Source organism: Trachypithecus francoisi, unplaced genomic scaffold (genome assembly GCF_009764315.1).
Source record: "Trachypithecus francoisi isolate TF-2019V2 unplaced genomic scaffold, Tfra_2.0 Lachesis_group11, whole genome shotgun sequence".
NCBI classification, from domain to species: domain Eukaryota; kingdom Metazoa; phylum Chordata; class Mammalia; order Primates; family Cercopithecidae; genus Trachypithecus; species Trachypithecus francoisi.
Window position 1 is genome coordinate 31365177 of NW_022681456.1, and position 19478 is coordinate 31384654.

General features: G+C 42.0%; 1 protein-coding gene across 1 annotated transcript in view; it reads right to left on the minus strand.

The window, feature by feature from the left end:
- Positions 1-19478, minus strand: part of DRAM1 (DNA damage regulated autophagy modulator 1) — a 46771-nt gene that overhangs the window by 14205 nt on the left and 13088 nt on the right. The window contains exons 2-4 of the mRNA XM_033220885.1: positions 12054-12121; positions 8255-8397; positions 1595-1772 (exon numbers count right to left, since the gene is read on the minus strand). Coding sequence (XP_033076776.1) covers positions 1595-1772; positions 8255-8397; positions 12054-12121 — 389 coding nt within the window. The remainder of the gene's footprint in view (positions 1-1594; positions 1773-8254; positions 8398-12053; positions 12122-19478) is intronic.

Genomic DNA, 19478 nt, shown 5'->3' on the forward strand with positions numbered 1-19478 from the left:
GGCAGGCGCCTGTAGTCCCAGCTACTCGGGAGGCTGAGGCAGGAGAATGGCGTGAACCGGGAGGCGGAGCTTGCAGTGAGCTGAGATCCGGCCACTGCACTCCAGTCCGGGCGACAGAGCGAGACTCCGCCTCAAAAAAAAAAAAAAAAAAAAAAAAGAAAAGAAAAGAAAAAGGGAAAGAAAGAAAAAGCTTTCATTTCCTCTAAATCAGAATCTACAAGCATGCTAAATTTATATTTTAATTTCCTTTCAAATTGCTGAGTTAGAAAATAAAGTGGATTTCATTTTGAAAATGAAATTAGTGACTATAAAAAGTCTAAACATTTTAATTTACTCAGTAATAAGTGATCTAGAGGTTTTTAAAAATCTCTTCACATGAATGAGTAAATCAAACTGTCTTGCCACCTACATGCAGGGAGGGGGAAGAGTTTAGCCTTGAGGGACTTTGTGGGGCTATTACTTTGAGTACAATATCAATATTTGGTGTCTTTAGCCAAGCACTACAAAGAAAAATAAATATTTTCATATGGCTCATGAAACTGGCCCTGTGAGAAGGAAAGTAAACAGAAACTGAAGTGTTCCTACATTTTCCACCCTTCTTTCACACCATTCTTCCCCCCAAAGAGACTTTTGATCTAACTAGACAATGTTGAGACATTTTCTTAATGATCTGCACTTTTTTTTTTTTTTTTTTTGAGACAGAGTTTCGCTCCTGTTGCCCAGGCTGGAGTGCAATGGCGTGATCTCGGCTCACCTCAACCTCCGCCTCCCAGGTTCAAGGGATTCTCCTGCCTCTGCCTCCCAAGTAGCTGGGATTACAGGCATGCGCCACCATACCTGGCTAATTTTGTATTTTTAGTAGAGACAAGGTTTCTCCATGTTGGTCAGGCTGGTCTTGAACTCTCAACCTCAGGTGATCCACCCACCTCAGCTTCCCAAAGTGCTGAGATTACAGGCGTGAGCCACCGCACCCAGCTTGATCTATACTTTTATCCCAATTGTTTTTCTGAAAAATGTGGAAACTTGGTTGCTACCCTTTGCTTTTTTTTTTTTTTTTTTTTTTTGGTTGTGGGGAAGGGAAGTGTCAAACTTTGCTAAGACATTGTGACAAAGATCCTTTGCTTGGCCGAACTTCAGTCAAGCTCCTGAAACTTCTCCTAGGTAGGTCCATCTGTGCACTTCCTTGTAAGATCCAGTTTTAGCAAAGAACCCCTGGCTAAGTCAGTTTAGCAAGGAACCCCCACCCTGATATCTGATCACATTCAATATCTGATTAGGTTCTTCCTCCTCCACCCTTCCCAGGTGATGTCTGATCACATGGCCAGTACTCAACAAGAATCCTGTTAGGTTGGTTTAACCAGAATCCCCCTCATCTTGAGGTTTCCTTTTAGTACTTTTCCATCCACTGACCTCATCCTCCTCCTTGGCTATAAATTCGCACTTGCCAATGATGTATTCAGAGTCGAGCCCCATCTCTTTACCTCTCTGTCAGACCCCATTGCAGTGGTCCCTACAAAGTCTTCATCACCCTTCTTCAACAAGTGTCATTGAATGTTTTATTCCTTTAACAAGGCACAAATGTGAAAAAGGATACTGGGGACGACAGCTGCGCAAGAAACGGCAGAGATGGCCATCCGTATGTGGCATGTCGAGAGACTGTTCCACTGGGGACACGATTTGTAAGAGATGATGGACTGTAGGAGCGTGTACACGACACCACAGACAAAGGCCAAAAGGGCGCCCCCGTCATGAACCACTGGCACAGCTAACTCCTGGAGAAAAAGTCACAAATGTGCGTTACTCTGGGTGGGTTTGTCAACATCGAGCCGCGAGCACTCTCACTCTGGGCTGCTTTGAGCCGTTGGTCATCACAGATGCACCACTCCTTGGAAAATGTGGCTGTCTGACTACCAAAAGAAAAGCCTTCCAGGTCCTGAAATGAATGCCAAAAAGTTGGTTGTTCCACAGCGAGCCTGGGCTCATGGGACAAGGAAAGGAGGTCTGCCTTAAAGGTGGGAGGGTTGAATATGGTGGGCTTCGGGGTCTGGTACACCTGGATTAAAAGTCCTGACTCCACCATGAGGCTCTGTGACCTTACTGCAAAGCCTCGATTTCTGTAACTAAAAACAGGCATAATCATCTCCGTCTTGCGTGTTAGTAGTGAATATTATAGGATACATATCAGATACAATTTTCTTTGGTTGTTGTTGTTTTTTGTTTTGTTTTGTTTCTGAGACAGAGTTTCACTCTAGGTGCCCAGACTGGAACGCAGTGACACAAACTCGGCTCACTGCAACCTCTGCCACCCAGGTTCAAGTGATTCTCCTGCCTCAGCCTCCCAAGTAGCTAGGATTATAGGCACATGCCACCACACCCAGCTAATTTTTGTATTTTTAGTAGAGATGGGGTTTCGCCACGTTGGCCAGGCTGGTCTCAAACTCCTGACCTCATGATCCGCCCACCTCGGCCTCCCAAAGTGCTGGGATTACAGGTGTGAGCCACCGCACTCAGCTCTGCCTTTTTCGTTACAGAGATTTTTGTTTGATATAATCAGTAAACTTTGGTATGATATGATTGAAAAAAAAAATACATGACTCGTTCCATGATGGTACCAAGGGTGGTTTGTGGTTTTTAGGCTCCCTGCTTCCGATAATCTCTACTCATCCCTCCCAAGGCACCTCAAATGAACACACCATCTAAGTAAAACCGCTGCTTTCGTTATGCAGAGGCAGTTCTTTTTCTTCTTCTTTTTTTTCTTTTTCTGTTGAGACAGGGTCTCACTCTATTGCCTAGGCAGGAGTGCAGTGGCCTGATCATAACTCACTGCATCTGTGAATTCCTGAGCTTTAGGGATACTCCCACCTCAGCCTCGCAAGTAGCTGGGACTACAGGCACATGCCACCACGCCCAGTTCCAGCTAATTTTTTTTCCAAAGGCAGCTTCTAAACAAGTTCCGTGTCCCCACCATCCTGTAACCAGCCATTTCAACCAGAAGGCAGCCCCTATGCCAGTCTAGGCAGAAAGTCGGTGCAGACCCTGTACACACTCAGAATGCGCCTCACCTTCAGCTCCTTTCTCTCTTTTTTTTTTTTTTTTTTAAGACAGAGTCTTTCTCTGTCACCCAGGCTAGAGTGCAGTGGCAAGATCTCAGCTCATTGCAGCCTCCACCTCCTGGGTTCAAGCGATTCTCGTGCCCCAGCCTCCCAAGTTGTTGGGATTACAGGCATGCACTACCATGCTAAGCTAATTGTTCTGTTTTCGGTAGAGACGGGGTTTCTCCATGTTGGCCAGGCTAGTCTCAAACTTCTGACCTCAGGTGATCCACCCACCTCAGCCTTCCAAAGTGCTGGGATTGTAGGCATGAGCCACCACACCCGGCCTTGGCTCCTTTCAAGTGTGCACTGGGCACCAACCTTCCAGGCGAGGAACATTTAGAGGGAACCACCGGGTCTCAGCTTAAACTTGAAAATGCAAGCTTTGCAAAGGGCAAGTTAAACTGTTGTCCAGGAGAGCCTGATTTTGGCCACAGGCCACCCCTTGGCCTCAGGTCATGGTGAACATACTCTTCCCCCAGCTTCCCTCTGACCTAGGCCACCTGGGCTTCCCCAGCACCACAATGTTTGCCATCCAGACAGTTCAACCTCAAGCTGGAGCACAAATGAACTGATATTAAATTTGCATTCTCCACATAAGAAAGGGAGGTGCAGAAAAAAAAAAAAAGACATTTTAACTTATTTCTAAGGAAATATATTTCCTAGTATCAAACCTGGAAATAAGGGGAGAAATTCATTACATGATTTGTGTTATATTCAAATATGACTCCACTGACTCTTCTACACATCATATAGTTTCTGTATACCTAAGATACCTTGCATGGGCCAGGTACTGTGGCTCACGCCTGTAATCTCAACACTTTGGGAAGCCAAGGAAGGAGGATTGCTTGAGCTCAGGAATGTGAGACCAGCGTGGGCAACATAGCAAGTATTCATCTCCACTAAAATAAAAAAATCATGGCTGGGCATGATGGCTCACACCTGTAATCCCAGCACTTTGGGAGGCTGAGGCAGGTGGATTACAAGTTCAGGACTTTGAGACTAGCGTGGTCAACATGGTGAAACTCTGTCTCTACTAAAAATACAAAAATTAGCCAGGCGTGCTGGCGCATGCCTGTAATCCCAGCTACCAGGGAGACTGAGACAGAAGAATTACTGGACCCCAGGAGATGGAGACTGCAGCGAGCCAAGATTGCACCACTGAACTCCAGTCTGGGCGACAGTGTGAGACTCCATATCTAAATAAATAAATAAATAAATAAAATCAGATGGGCATGATGGTGCATGCCTGTAGTCTCAGCTACTTGGGAGGCTGAGGTGGGAGAATCACTTGAGCTTGGGAGACCAAGGGTGAAATGGGCTATGACAGCATCACTGCACTCTAGCCTCGGCAACCAAGTGAGACCGTGTCTCAAAAAATAATATAAAAATAAACAAAAGACTGGGCACAGTGACTTATGTCTGTAATCTCATCACTTCAGGAGGCCAAGGCAGGTGTATCACTGAGCTCAGGAGTTCAAGATCAACCTGGGCAATGTGGTGAAATACAAGAAAAATAAGTGAAAAAAAAGAAAAAAAGAGGCCGTCACAATCTACAAAAACTGTAAAAATTAGCTGGGCGTGATGGCATGAACCTTTAGTTTTAGCTACTCAGAAGGCTGAGGTGGGAGGATGCTTGAGCTCACAAGGCAGAGATTGCAGACGGCTGTGATCACACCACTGCACTCCAGCCTGAGCAACAGATCAAGACCCTGTCTCAAAAAATAAAAATAAATAAGATTCCTAGCATGGGCATATAGATTCAGGGAAGTTATATATGAAAAATAAAATACGACAGAGTACAGTGGCTTGTGCTTGTAATCCCAACACTTTGGGAGGCGGAGATGGGAAGATCACATGAGGCCAGGAGTTTAAGAACAGCCTCAGAAACATAGCAAGACCCCATCTCTACAAAAGTAAAAATAAAAATTAGCTGGGCACGGTGACACACCCATAGTCTCAGTTACTCAAGAGACTGAGACAGGAGGAGTTCAAGGTTTATTCTAAGCGTTCAAGGTTACAGTGAGCTATGATTGTGCTATTGCACTCCAGCTTAGGTGACAGAGCAAGATCCTTTCTCAATCAATCAATCAATCAATCAAAAAATCAGAGAAATGATTTTTAGATCAGACATGAATTTTCCATAAAGTTAAAACCCGGCACTCTTTCTGGATTGCTTTTCAGAAACTCTCTTGGTAATTTAAAAGGTAATAACACATAAAAAAAAGAATATATGAATACTGACAGGGTTAAACCTTGTAAAGTTTCTTTTCTAAAAAGGAAACTTTAAAAATTTTTATTTTTAATTGACAAATAATAATTGTTTATAGGCGAGGCGCAATGGCTCACACCTCTCAGCACTTTGGGAGGCCAAGGTGGGCGGATCACCTGAGGTCAGGAGTTCAAGACATGCCCGGCCAACATGGCGAAACACCATCTCAACTAAAAAATACAAAAATTAGCTGAGCATGGTGCCAGGTGCCTGTAATACCAGCTACTTGGGAGGCTGAAGCAGGGATATTTGCTTGAACTTGGGAGGCGGAGGCTGCAGTGAGCCAAGATCGCGCAGCTGCACTCCAGCCTGGGCAACAGAGCGAGACTCCATCTCAAAAAATAATAATAATTGTTCATATTTATGAGGCTTATAGGGGTGTGTGTGTGTGTGTGTGAGATTCCAGAGGCATGGTATCCCTTTGTTGCCCTATGTTGCCCAGACTAGTCTCAAACTCCTGGGCTAAAGCAATCCTCCTGCCTCGGCTTCCCTAAGTGCTGGGATTACAGGCATGAGCCACCACAACTGGCTGTAGATGTTTTGATGTATGCTTACACTGTGGAATGATTAAATCAAGGTAATTAACATATCAATCACCTCACATACTTTTTCTTTTTTTTGTGATGAGAACATTTAAAATCTACTGTTTTAGCAATTTTGAAATATACAATACATTATTATTAACTATAGTCACCATGTTGTACAATAATAGATCTCCAGAACTATTAATTCAGTCTGAAACTTGGTACCCTTTGACCAATACCTCCCCACTCCTCATCTTCCTCTTCACTCCTGTAACACCATTCTACTCTCTCCTTCTGTAAGTCTGATTTTCTTAGATTCCACATATAAGTGACAGCATTCGGTATTTGTCCCTCTGTGACTGGCTTATTTCACTGAGCATAAGGTTCTCCAGGTTCATCCACGTTGCCACAAATGACAGAATTTCAAAAAGAAAACTTTCTGAGGGAAAATAAAGTATTGACAGAAGTTAGTGAGGACACACCAAAAAGTAGCCATCTCACCCACCCATTTGGGAAAAAGATTATCTGTGAAATTCTCAAAAATGTGATTTATTGCAACTCAAAAATCATCATGGCTGGGTGCGGTGGCTCACGCCTGTAACCCCAACACTTTGGGAGGCCAAGGCAGGCAGATCACTTGAGGCCAGGAGTTCAAGACCAGCCTGGCCAACATGGTGAAACCCCATCTCTACTAAAAATACAAAAATCAGCCGGACATGGTGGTGGGTGCCTGTAATCCCAGCTACTCGGTAGGCTGAGGCATGAGAATCACTTGAACCCAGGGCGGACGTTGCAGTGAACCGAGATCACACCACTACACTCTAGCCTGGGCGACAGAGCGAGACTCTGTCTCTACAAAAAAAAAAAAAAAAAAAAAAAGTCACACTCTCTCTTGCCCTCACATCTCAAAATCTTCCTGAGTTGGCTCAAGTTGGTTTGCTCCTGGCATGACGAAAACAAATTACTGGATACCAAACAAGGAAGTTGTAAAGATACAGTTATCGGAACAATGACAAGTCAAACACTTTGCTCCTTGAGAAGTTAAGATTCTATTTCTGGTTTTTGTGAAGATTTAATCACATCATTGAAGGCTTAAGGAGAACCAAAAGTTGAAATTATTTAACCACCGAAGTTTTCTTCTTAAAGTCAGCCCTTACACAGTTTAAAAACTGACATCTGTATCTCTTATGATGTGGTTACTCAGAGGATAAAGTGATATATCTATACTAGCCCCCCAAACCATAACCACACTGTACTAGACAAATGATATAATTCTAGGTCTTCCTTTTTATATTTTGTGTGTGTGTGCTTCCTGGTGGTAGAACTATGTATCGTGTACTTGCTTTTTTTGTCACAGATATTTCTTCATGTTGGCACTGAGGATAGCTCTCACAGCCTCTAGCAAGGTGACTTCAATTCAAAGCCCACCTCTGCCATGCATTATTCATCTAATCTTGGGGAAGTATTAACCTCTCTCAGCCTCCATTTTACCATTGATAAATGGGGAAAATAATAGTGCCTATCTTACAAGGCGTTTATTATAATTGTCTGAGTTAAAATATGGAATATTTTCATAAACATGTGTCACAGGAAAATTTCAATAAATGTTTGTTGCTATGAAAAACAAAATGCATACTGTCATAAAAATGTAAGGAAATGTCACCGAGAGCCTTCTCTTTGAATACCAGAGCTTTGAACGGTAGAATTGGTAAACACATACAAATATTTTCACACCGTTAATAAAATCATCACAGTAGCTGAAGTAGCTCTCCCAGCACATCAAACCACATCAGTGAGAACATGGAGCAATGCAAAGCCCAAGGCCTCCTCTGAATCATGCACTCTCTCATAAATATGCAAATGTGCACCCCATTTCTCCCAAGTACCAAAACTCACTTTCAAATGCTTTTTTTTTTTTTTTTTTTTTGAGATGGAGTCTTGCTCTGTCAAGTGCAGTGGCACGATCTTGGCTCACTGCAACCTCCATCTCCCAGGTTCAAACGATTCTCCTGCCTCAGCCTCCTGAGTAGCTGGGATTACAGGCACGCACCACCACACCTGGCTAATTTTGTATTTTTAGTAGAAATGGGGTTTCACCATGTTGGTCAGGCTCATCTTGAATCCCTGACCTCATTATCAAACTCGGCTTCCCAAAGTGCTGGGATTACAGGTGTGAGTCACCACGCTTGGCCCTGACTTCCAAATGTTAAAGGTTTGTTTTTAAAAAGCAAACTAACCCACTTATTGTAAACTCATCAAGCATTTAATGGCTATAATGGCATAAATGTGGCTCTTGCATTTCTGCTACTCTCCTCAGACACATGCGCTCCACCACTCCTCCTAACTGAAAAAGCTCCAGGTTATACCTGAAAATTGGCGACAATGCCCATTCCGAAACATCCCACCAATCCAAGGACTAAAGACACCAAGTTAAAAACAGGAGTGCTGAAATAGCAGGTTTGATTTTGCTTCTCTACTATTTTATATCTTGTATACATCGTGGCTGCGCCTGAAAAAGAAGAGAACTTTGATGAATGTTCATAATTTGACTTCTTTAGGATGAAAAACAAAAGAGGCTTTGTATCACTTTTTAAAATGTACCAATTGCAAGTCTCCCCACTTTCCCATCCCTGTCCCTCCTGACTCCATCTTACTCTCTCCCCATCATGGACACACACACACACACACACACACATCTTGGCTGTTGTCCTTTGCATGTAAATGCTATTATAGTACATGTATTACTCTGTGACTTGCTTTTTCCACTTAACAATGTACCGTGGAGATCACGCAAGTACAAACAGATCTACTTCATTGTTTCCAGGGGTCTCATCACGGTCTATGGTATGAGATACTATATTTATTCCTCATTCTCCTAAGAATGAATTTTTACATTGTTTCCATGTTTTTCCTGCTACAAACAACACTCAATGACTATTCTTGTATATAAATCTTTGGGCACACTTTCAGGTGTTTCTGAAAGACCAGTTCCTAGAAGTAATATTACTGGGTCAAAAAAACATGCACAATAGAAACACCTCCAGGGCGCGGTGGCTCAGGCCTGTAATCCCAGCACTTTGGGAGGCCGAGACGGGCGGATCACGAGGTCAGGAGATCGAGACCATCCTGGCTAACACGGTGAAACCCTGTCTCTACTAAAAAATACAAAAAACTAGCCGGGCGAGGTGGCGGGCGCCTGTAGTCCCAACTACTCGGAAGGCTGAGGCAGGAGAATGGCGCAAACCCGGGAGGCGGAGCTTGCAGTGAGCTGAGATCCGGCCATTGCACTCCAGCCTGGGCGACAGAGCGAGATTCCGTCTCAAAAAGAAAAAAAAGAGAAAAAAAAAAGAAACACCTCCAAATTGCTCCAGCCCGTGAACGATTTAGACTCCCACCAGCAGAATTTGCGAGCAATTTTTTATGCCTTTGCCTTTTTAATTAGTCAATCTAATAAATGAAAATGCAACTTATTGGGTTCGTTTGCATTTCTCTGATCATTAGTGAGATTTAGCAACTTTCAGTATATCTACTGGTCATTTGCATTTCTTCTTCTGAGAAATGCATGTTTACAATTTTCTTCTTATTCTTCTCTCGTGCTTGTCGATTTCTAATTTGTAGTTACTTTTTACACATTATGTCCATTAGTCTATTATCTGCTATAAATATTGCAAATTTTCTTCTGCTCTGCTAGTTGTCTTTTAACGTTGTTTCTTGTATCTTTCATCATTTAGAAGTTTTAATTTTTAATCTACTCCTATCTGTCAATTCTTCTAGGTTTTGTATAAGTTTCTATTCCAAGGTTTAAAAAATATTCTCCTGTAATTTAATTATTGCATAGTTTTGCTTGTTTATTAAATTGCAATTGGTTTTTGTGTATGATGTGAGGAGGATAGTAAAGGTATGTTTTTCCAAATAGCTAGTAAATTAACCAAATACCATTTGTTGTAATTTGGCAATAAAATGTAGCCTCCATGAGAGCAGGGGCCTTGTCTGTTTTGTTTGCTGTTGTAACCTCAACACTAAGTCATAAACAAGCACAAACCCTATCATATAGTATGTACTTAGTAAATGTTGAATAAATGAATAGCTATCATAATTTTAGATGTGTATTCCCTTTAACTCAGCAAATGTATCTTATAGAAAAATTTACACAAATATGCAAAGATACATTTAAAAGATGTTCACTTCAACATTAGAATTACAAAATACCAGAAATAGCCTAAATGTTGGACAATAGGGAACTGATTAAATAAATGATAATACATCCTTGCGAAGGATATCATGCATGTGTGGAAAGGATAAAGTAATTGTGTATATATTTACATAGTATGATGGCCATAATGTATCCATTCCTGAATTTTTAAAAAGCAGGCTAAAAACTAATAACTTGTCATAATTTTTTTTTTTTTTTGAGACAGAGACCTGGGTGGGAGTACAGTGGCACAGTCATGGCTCACTGCAGCCTTGACCTCCTGGGCTCAGGCAATTCTCCCACTTTATCCCCCCAAGTAACTGGGACTACAGGCACACATCACCACACCCAACTAATTTCTTTTTTCTTTCTTTCTTCTCTTTTTTTTTTTTTTTTTTTGTTTTAACTTTTTGTAGAGACAAGATCTCACTACATTGCCCAGGCTGGTCTTGAACTCTTGGGCTCAACAGATCATCCTGCTTCAACCTCCCAAAATGCTAGAATTACAGGCATGAGCTCACATAGACTATTTTAAATGAATATACTTATGTCAGCTTCTGCTTTATTCAGAAGCAAAAGCTGTATTTATCACTTGCTGTGATAAAATAATCTCTCTGTTTTCCAAGTCTGGTTTCTTGTCAAGGATGGTGTAAGAGGGCACTGGGATTGATTGACTCCATATTGCTACTTCCCCTTGCTCACCTCCAAAACTTTAGGAGGACTACAAATGGTGATGCGGTGAAACTTTCCCGCTACCAAGTAGGATGAACAGATTTCAAAAATGCCAAGTCACTAAGTAGGGTTAGCATCACTGTCCCTTCCCACACTGTACCAGTAGAGAAGAACAGAAAGCGCTGGTTAAAAGATAGGCCCTTGGCAAACACTTGATTTTTCCATGGGGGGAGATTATAGAAGGACTAAGAGAAAAGCCCCACATCTAATATCCCACATCTAATATCTATATACTTGGATCACCTTATAGAAGACTGAGCTTTATTGTACAATAATTATAATTAATGTGCATTACATTAATTGGTTCATGACAAGGTTGTACCCTATCTACTGCATCTCAGGTACATCTGAGGAATTGAAAAGAAAAATCATACTAACTCTTACTCCACCTGTTCCCTTTCTCTAACAGGTAAGATAATGCCTTTGTCAATGGTCCACAAACTTTAGTGAGAATCCAAGTCCCCTAGAGTGCTTGTTTACAACACATCTTCAGGAACCCACACTCCCAAAGGTTCTGGTTGAGTAGCGTGGCCCAGGAACCTGCACTTTACCAGAGCTCCAGGTGATTTTTCATCAGCTTGCCTTCAGAATACACTTTGAGAAACTTAGCTTACGCATTGGGTGTCTTTGGCTTACATAAATGTCTTGACTATAAATCGACACTTTTAAAAACCAAATTGCACTTACAATCCATTCCAGAAGTTTGGTATTTAAAACCACCTATAGCAAATCCTGTTACAAATTACTCATTAAAGTATCGTTCTCTAATAAAGCCATAATTTTTATATCTTTTCACTTCAGTTTCTCAAAGTAGGACAAAAATCTATCTGTAAAGGTTGTGCTTTTAAAAAAATTATACACAGGGCCATGTGCAGTGGCTCACACCTGTAATTTCAGCACTTTGAGAGGCCAAGGCAGGTGGATCACTGAAGCCCAGGAGTTTGAGGCCAGCCTGGCAACATGGTGAAACCCCATCTCTACAAAAAAAATACGAAAAATTAGCTGGGTGTGGTGGTATGTGCCTATAGTACCAGCTACTCCGGAGGCTGAGGTGGGAGGATTGCTTGAGCCTGGGAGGTTGAGGCTGCAGCCAGCCGTGATCACACCACTGCACTCCAGCCTTGTCTCAGAAAAACTAAATAAAATAAAATAAAAATTATACACAAACTAAAAATGACATATCTGACTTCACTTGGAACTGTGAGTTTTTCAATTATTTGTAATAATTATTGTGTACTTACCAAGAAATGCAGAGAAGTTTATCATAAATCCAAAAATACCACTCTCTGGAGGTGTTGTTCCTGTGTCACTGGCAAAGAGAAGAAATGTCCAAATGATTAGAAAGCAATTCAGTCCAGACCTCTGGGAAGACATGTAATTGGCAAGTTTTATATTGTGTTTCTTTTAGGTGTTCAGTCACTTTGAATTCCAAAGATTTGGCCTGATTTTTTCCTAAAGTATTTTAATTTGGGCTCTGAAAAATCTAAAAGGTATTTTTATACCATGAGAGGTTCCATAGTAAAAAGTCAGGAAGTGTTTAAAATGAATGGTGTTGCCATTTTTCAAATGATCAAACCCACTAACCTTGGCATGTGTTCATTCTCAGTGAAGAATTGTGACTACTTTGAAAAAAAAATGATCTAAAATAATGTTTGAGGCCAGGCGCAGTGGCTCACACCTGTAATCCCAACACTTTGGGAGGTGGAGATGGGAGGATCACCTGAGGTCAGGAGTTCAAGACCAGCCTGGCCGACATGGTAAAACCCCCATCTCTGCTAAAAGTACAAAACTTAGCCCAGTGTGGTGGCAGGTGCCTGTTGTCCCAACTACTCGGGAGGCTGAGGAAGGAAAATCTCTTGAACCAGGGAGGCAGAGGTTACAGCGAGCCGAGATCATGCCACTGCATTCCAGCCTGGGCAACAGAGTGAGACTTGGTCTCAAAAAAATAAAATAAAATAAAAATAAAATCATGTTTGAAAATTCTAATATTGGCATGTTAAATACACTTAAACACATCACTTTATTTTCTAATAACTGAGAGTTTGTTATCTGCTGAAAATATTATGATAAAAAGCTGAGGCTGGGCCAGTGGCTCATGCCTATAATCCCAGGACTTTGGGAGTCCAAGGCTGGCAGATCACCTGAGGTCAGAAGTTTGAGACTAGCCTGACCAACATGGAGAAGCCCAGTCTCTACTAAAAATACAAAATTAGCCGGCCATGGTGGCACATGCCTGCAATCCCAGCTACTCAGGAGGCTGAGGCAGGAGAATCACTTGAACCCAGGAGGCGGAGGTTGCGGTGAGCCGAGATCACACCATTGCACTCCAGCCTGGGCAACAAGAGCGAAACTCTGTCTCAAAAAAACAAAAACAAACAAACAAAAAAACCCACAACAACCAAAAAAAACTGAATAATATTATTGATCCCTAGGAATACTTTATGGAAATAATAGGGTATCTAGGGTATATTAATTGTGGTAAATTATTTTAACATAAAAGGGTTTCTGTAAAACATTTTTCAGGTACAGTCTTTCAATTAATTAAATGAGTTGGAAAATATTGTTTGACATGTTCTTTTTTTTATTTTTTACAGACAGGGTTTCGCTAAGTTCCCCAGGCTGGTTTTGAAATCCTGAGCTCAAGCAATCGTCTCGCCTCAACCTCCCAAAGTGCTGGGATTACAGGTGCCAGCCACCATGTCCAGCCAACATGTTCTATTTTCTATTAGTGCCAAGCTTTAACTTTTTTCATTTTCAGGCTGCTCACTTTAAAACTGATGGCAAAAGAGCTCCCAACACGAAACAACTTGTACTTATTTCGAGTGTTTCTACATTTGTAAACAGCTCTGAAATCTAAGTATTGAAAAACTGATCACGTTGAAAATGATGCACTTGTAAGCGTTTGAAGAATTCCACAAGGAGCCTGTGTGTGTAGAAAGCAGGAACTTTTAAAGTTTTGCTAACACTTCACATTTAAACTAGAGTATAAAGAAGTTAATAGGGCTGGGCATAGTGGCTCACGTGTGTAATCCCAGCACTTCGGGAGGTTGAGGCGGGTGGGTCACATGTGATCAGGAGTTCGAGACCAGCCTGACCAACATGGTGAAACCCCGTCTCTACTAAAAAATACAAAAATTAGTTGAGCATGGTGGCGGGTGCCTGTAATCCCAGCTACTTAGAAGGCTGAGACAGGAGAATCACTTGAACCCAGGAGGCAGACGTTGCAGTGAGCCAAGACTGCGCCATTGCACTCCAGCCTGGGCAACAGAGCAAGATTCTGTCTCAAAAAAAAAAGAAAAAGAAGTTAATAGCCTCCCTTATGGTCGGGCAGGGAGGCTCACACCTGTAATCCCAGCACTATGGGAGGCTGAGGCGGGTGGATCACGAGGTCAGGAGTTCAAGACCAGCCTGGCCAACATGGTGAAATCCCATCTCTACTAAACATACAAAAAATTAGCCGGGCACAATGGCTGATACCTGTAATCCCAGCTACTCGGGAAGCTGAGGCAGGAGAATTGCTTGAACTCAGAGGGCGGAGGTTTCAGTGAGCCAAGATCGTGCCACTGCACTCCAGCCCTGGGTGACAGAGTAAGACTCCTTCCCCCCCCAAAAAAAAGCCTCCCTTACAGCAAATGCCTTTATTCCAAATTAATTCAATTTCAGTGTCACTGGTACTTGCAAGAACCTGAAGGGTTTAGGATTTAGGCCTGGTACAGTGGCTCACGTCTATAATTCCAGGACTTTGGGAGGCCAAGGCAGGAAGATCACTTTGACTCAGGAGTTCGAGACCAGCCTGGCCAACATGGTGAAACCCTGTCTCTACTAAAAATACAAACATTAGGTGGGCATGGCACAGGGTGCCTGTAATCCAAGCTACTCAGGAGACTGAGGCAGGAGAATTGCTTGAACCCAGGAGGTAGAGTTTGCAGTGAGCCAAGATCATGGCACTGCACTCCAGCCTGGGTGACAGAACAAGACTCCATCTCAAAAAAAAAAAAAAGAACCTGAAGGGTTTAGAATTTAGCATCACCACTTTTCCTACAATAACCATTTTTCACACTAAAGGAATGTTGAAGTGGAGGATACCCTTCTGAGCACAATGCTGAAAGGGAAGAGAGACAGGAATGGGAACCAGTAATGGGGAAAAAAGCAGAGACAGCTGATAACCTTGGGCAGCACTTTTGCCACACAATTAACTCTGCCAGGGAAATCAGGCCTCCCTGCCTTGGCTTGAGGGTATGAAAAAGCAGGTACCAGGTGACTCATCCTAGAGTTCTTGTTACACAGGTCTGAGAATAATTCTGAACCTCAGACAGCCACATGCCAGGCATAGGAGCAAACACAGAGGAGAAGCACTGAGAAGAAGGTCGTTTGCCTGTCTGTGGAGAAAGGGAAGGCAATGAAAGAATGAGGAGGACATTTATGAAGATAGGAAGGTGGGAATGAAGGTGCTCCAGATGCTCTGACAGAAGAGAAGACCAGACTTGGGGACTCTGTCTATTGATGGCAAATTAAGACTATGTCAAAGCCCAGGTATGGAGTCCACATGACATCAAACACGTGATCTGAAAACTCCAATTCCAGGGTCATGTTTTATTCTTGCTTAGCTGTACATTTAAAACCATATAGGTGGAGGCCAGGCATGGTAGCTCACACCTGTAATCCCAGCATTTTGGGAGGCCAAGGAGGATGGATCATTTGAGCTCAGGAGTTTGAAACCAGCCTGGGCAACATGGTGAAAACCTGTCTCTACAAAAAATAAAAAAATTGGCAGGCACAGTGGCTCATGCCTATAATCCCAGCACTTTGGGAGGCTGAGGCGAGTGGATCACTTGAGGATAGGAGTTCAAGACCAGCCTGGCCAACATGGTGAAACACCATCTCTACTAACGTATAAAAATTAGCCAGGCATAGTGGTATATACCTGTAATCCCACCTACTCGGGAGGCTGAGGCAGGAGAATCACTTGAATCTGGGAGGCGGAGGTTGCGGTGAGCCGAGATTGCACCATTGCACTCTAGCCTAGGCAACAGAATGAGACTCCATCTCAAAAATTAAAAAATAAAATAAAATAAAATAAATACAAAAATTAGCCAGGCATGGTGGCACCTACCTATAGTCCCAGCTACTCAGGAGGCTAAGGTGGGAAGATCGCTTGAGCCCAGTAGGCAGAGGTTGCAGTGAGCCAACATCATGCCACTGTCCTCCAGCCTGGGTGACAGAGTGAGACCTTGTCTCAAAAATAAATAGATAAATAAATAAAATTTTTTTTTAAAAAAACCATACAGGTGAAGGGAAGCTCAGAATATTTGGGACTAAGAAATAAATAAATAAATAAAACTATACAGGTGGAACCAAAAGCACTTTGCAAATCGCCATTGAATGAATATCAGTACTGGCAAAAAAATTAACCTAATCGATACCACTTACTGAGCATTGGCTATGTACCCACTAGGCACCATTAGGTGCTTACCATACGTCATTTCATTTCATCTTCACAACCCTGAGGGGGGTCTATATCAACCCCATTTTACAAAGTAGGAAACTGGGTATTAGAGAGGCTATGTAACTTGTTCAAGATCACAGGGCTACACAGAGGATTGCCTATCCCAATCCAGATGTTTAACTCCCTGACTTCCCAGCCTCTACTCTGCTTTAACAGCAGACAAGGAACTAAGCCGTTAGGAGAATGATCGGGGGCGGGGAGCAAACAGTAATGTAGATGCTGGTCAGTGTTTAACAGCCAGCTCTGGAGGGTGCCTGGTTTGTGGCATTTGCCAATTTCCGTGGTGAAAATACTCCCAACATGTTAACATTCAGGCTACCAAAAGAACCAAAACAAAAACAAAACAAAATACATGAATAAATAAAAATAAAATTTGGGCTACCAAAATGCAGGTCACTGAACACAGAGTTGGAAAAGAAACGCACAGTCCATGCTCAGGAGTAGACACCAGCTAGCTCCAGCACGCCATGGGAATGAAGCAGCACGGTGATGAGAAGGCATCATTATGCCTTTGTTGCAGACCAGAAAGATGTAAACTAGGCAAGATCTTAGAAACTCCTCAAACATTATAATTGTAAAACCTTTCTGCCAAATACCGCCACGGTAAATCTGATTATTTTTCAGGATGACCAAGTCTATAACACCCACCATCAATGCCTGAGTATCAATAGCCCACATTCCTACACCTTCGCACTACAACAGTACAACAGTGTTGACACAATAAAAATTCATAACTAGTTGTTTGATGAAACACCTATCTTTTCAAAGTTTCTTCTTTTAACTCCACAGATAGCTATAGAATTCACCCATTCATCAGCAAAATATTTGTTAGATACAATCTGAGTCACAAATTCCCAGATCTATCAGGTAACGACTATCAGTCTGTGATTTATTTCCACTAAGTGTAGAATTGAAAGAGGTGAGGAAACAAAACATAAAATAAAAATAATTTTAAAATTTTAAAAATTAAAAAAAAATTTCCACTAAGTGACAAAGCAGCACCAATTTACATTAGCTGAAATTTTGCTCAAGAATAGTTCATGAAAACTTTCCAAGAGGCAAATGAAAATGTGAACATTTCAAAACTTTTAAGAACAATGGTGTTTGCCCATTACCAGTTTAAAGATGAAAGAAGGCTGGGCGCACATTAGCTCATACCTGTAATCCCAGCACTCTGAGAGACTGAGGCAGGTGGATCACTTGTGGTCAGGGGCTCGACACCAGCCTGGCCAACATGGTGAAACCCCATCTCTACCAAAAATTAAAAAAAAAAAAAAAAAAATTAGCCAGGCATGGTGGGAGGCACCTGTAATCCCAGCTACTCAGGAGGCTGAGGCAGGAGAATCTCATGAAACAAGGAGGTGGAGGTTGCCGTGAGCCGAGATCGCGCCACTGCACTCCAGCCTGGGCGACACAGCAAGACTCTGTCTCAAAAAGAAAATAAAAAATAAAATAAAATAAAATAAAATAAAAATGAAAGAGCTCTTACCTCTCAATAAAAAATGTTCTTATAAGTCTTTCCATGTCTGATCTTACATATTAAGTAAATATTTTTTATTTTTGTTGTTTTGTTTTTCGCTTTTTTGGACAGCATACATAAGTACGTATTAAGTCACATCTTCTTCTGGTGATATTAGAATCCAGACGAGTATAACACTAAGAGGTAACCAAGAGACCCTGTGGGTAGCCTCTTTTTATTTTATTTTTTTTTTTTTAAGCTCAAGCTAAATGATTCCATCATGCAAGGGCAGAGGTAATAGTATTTGGTTGGCCTAACTGTGCCTGGGTGCCTGATTCAGCAAACTGGAGAATGAGTGAGAGGTGAAACCAGCTGGTTCTCAGGCTGGCAGCAGTAGTCTCTCTACCCAGCTCCTACCACATCATTCTGCACCACACAGTTTCAGCAATGTGGTGGGCCCTGCCCAGCTCCACCCACCACTTCATTTGCCTCCTTGCTAGTAAGGCACTTTCTGGAAACTGTAGGGAGGACAAGGCCAGCAAATTGTTCATTTGTCTGTGGTTCAGAAGCTGCTGTTATGTGTATACAGTTATTGCAGGGGTAGGTTGTGCCTAGGAAATCCGTTTATGTCCACATTTCCTGTATTTACATTTCTGCAAGTTAAGCAGACTGTGGAAAATTCCAAGTCGTTTGTGTAACATCCTACTTCAAACTAATTTATGATGTTAAGCTAGTGAATAATCACTTGATACTGAAAGGAATGAAAACGATACAAAGAAAACATGCTGGATAACAGAAGACTTTCCGAAGCTTGATCAAACGTTGTTCTCTAAGTTACTGGCTGCACAGGATATAAATACTCCAAGGCCTAGGCTTTGGAACTATGGTGTATTGGAGGAACTTAGATGCTAACAGAATGCAACATCATGTGTGTCTCCAACCTGAAATGTATTAGATTGTTCCAAACTCACAGACTAATTGCTTGGATGATTGATCGGGACTTAGAATCTAAAAAACCCATAATGCCCCAGTATAAAGAGACCATTATTTCCTTTATCTTTATAATATTCAAATATATTATTTAAAAAGGATAAGTATGGAATAGTCATACTACATTTTATTAGCTACTTTTAGTTATGAGAGCTAACTTTCTGGCAGCTTCACTTGGTGATGACTGTTTTAGAATTGGGGGAGGCACCCTTCAGCTATATCAACTATTCTGAAACTTAAAAAGAATTTCCTACCAACAAATACAAACACCTTGCTCTTTTCTCACTACCCACAAGCAATTCTGCCCTCTCTCCATCAGAGTTCCCTCTTGTTCACACATACAACACGTTTTTAAAGGATGTTTTGAAAAGACCGTAGAGAGGCAATCGTGGACCAGGGAGACCGTAAGGAAGCTATTTTAGCAGTTTGTACAGAGATGACAGTGGCTTAGCCCAGTATGGTGATAAAGAGGGAGATGAACGTGGTTTGATTTGGAAAGTTATTTGAGGGGAATCTCTAGAAACCATCCCCACATGGCTCCAGTGGCTACAAATACCAAAAAAAATAGGGCCAGGCTCGGTGGTTTTCACCTGTAATCCCAGCACTTTGGGAGGCCAAGGCGGGTAGATCACCTGAGGTCAGGAGTTCGAGACCAGCCTGGGCAACATGGTGAAACCCTGTCTCTACTTAAAAAACAAAAATTAGCCAGGC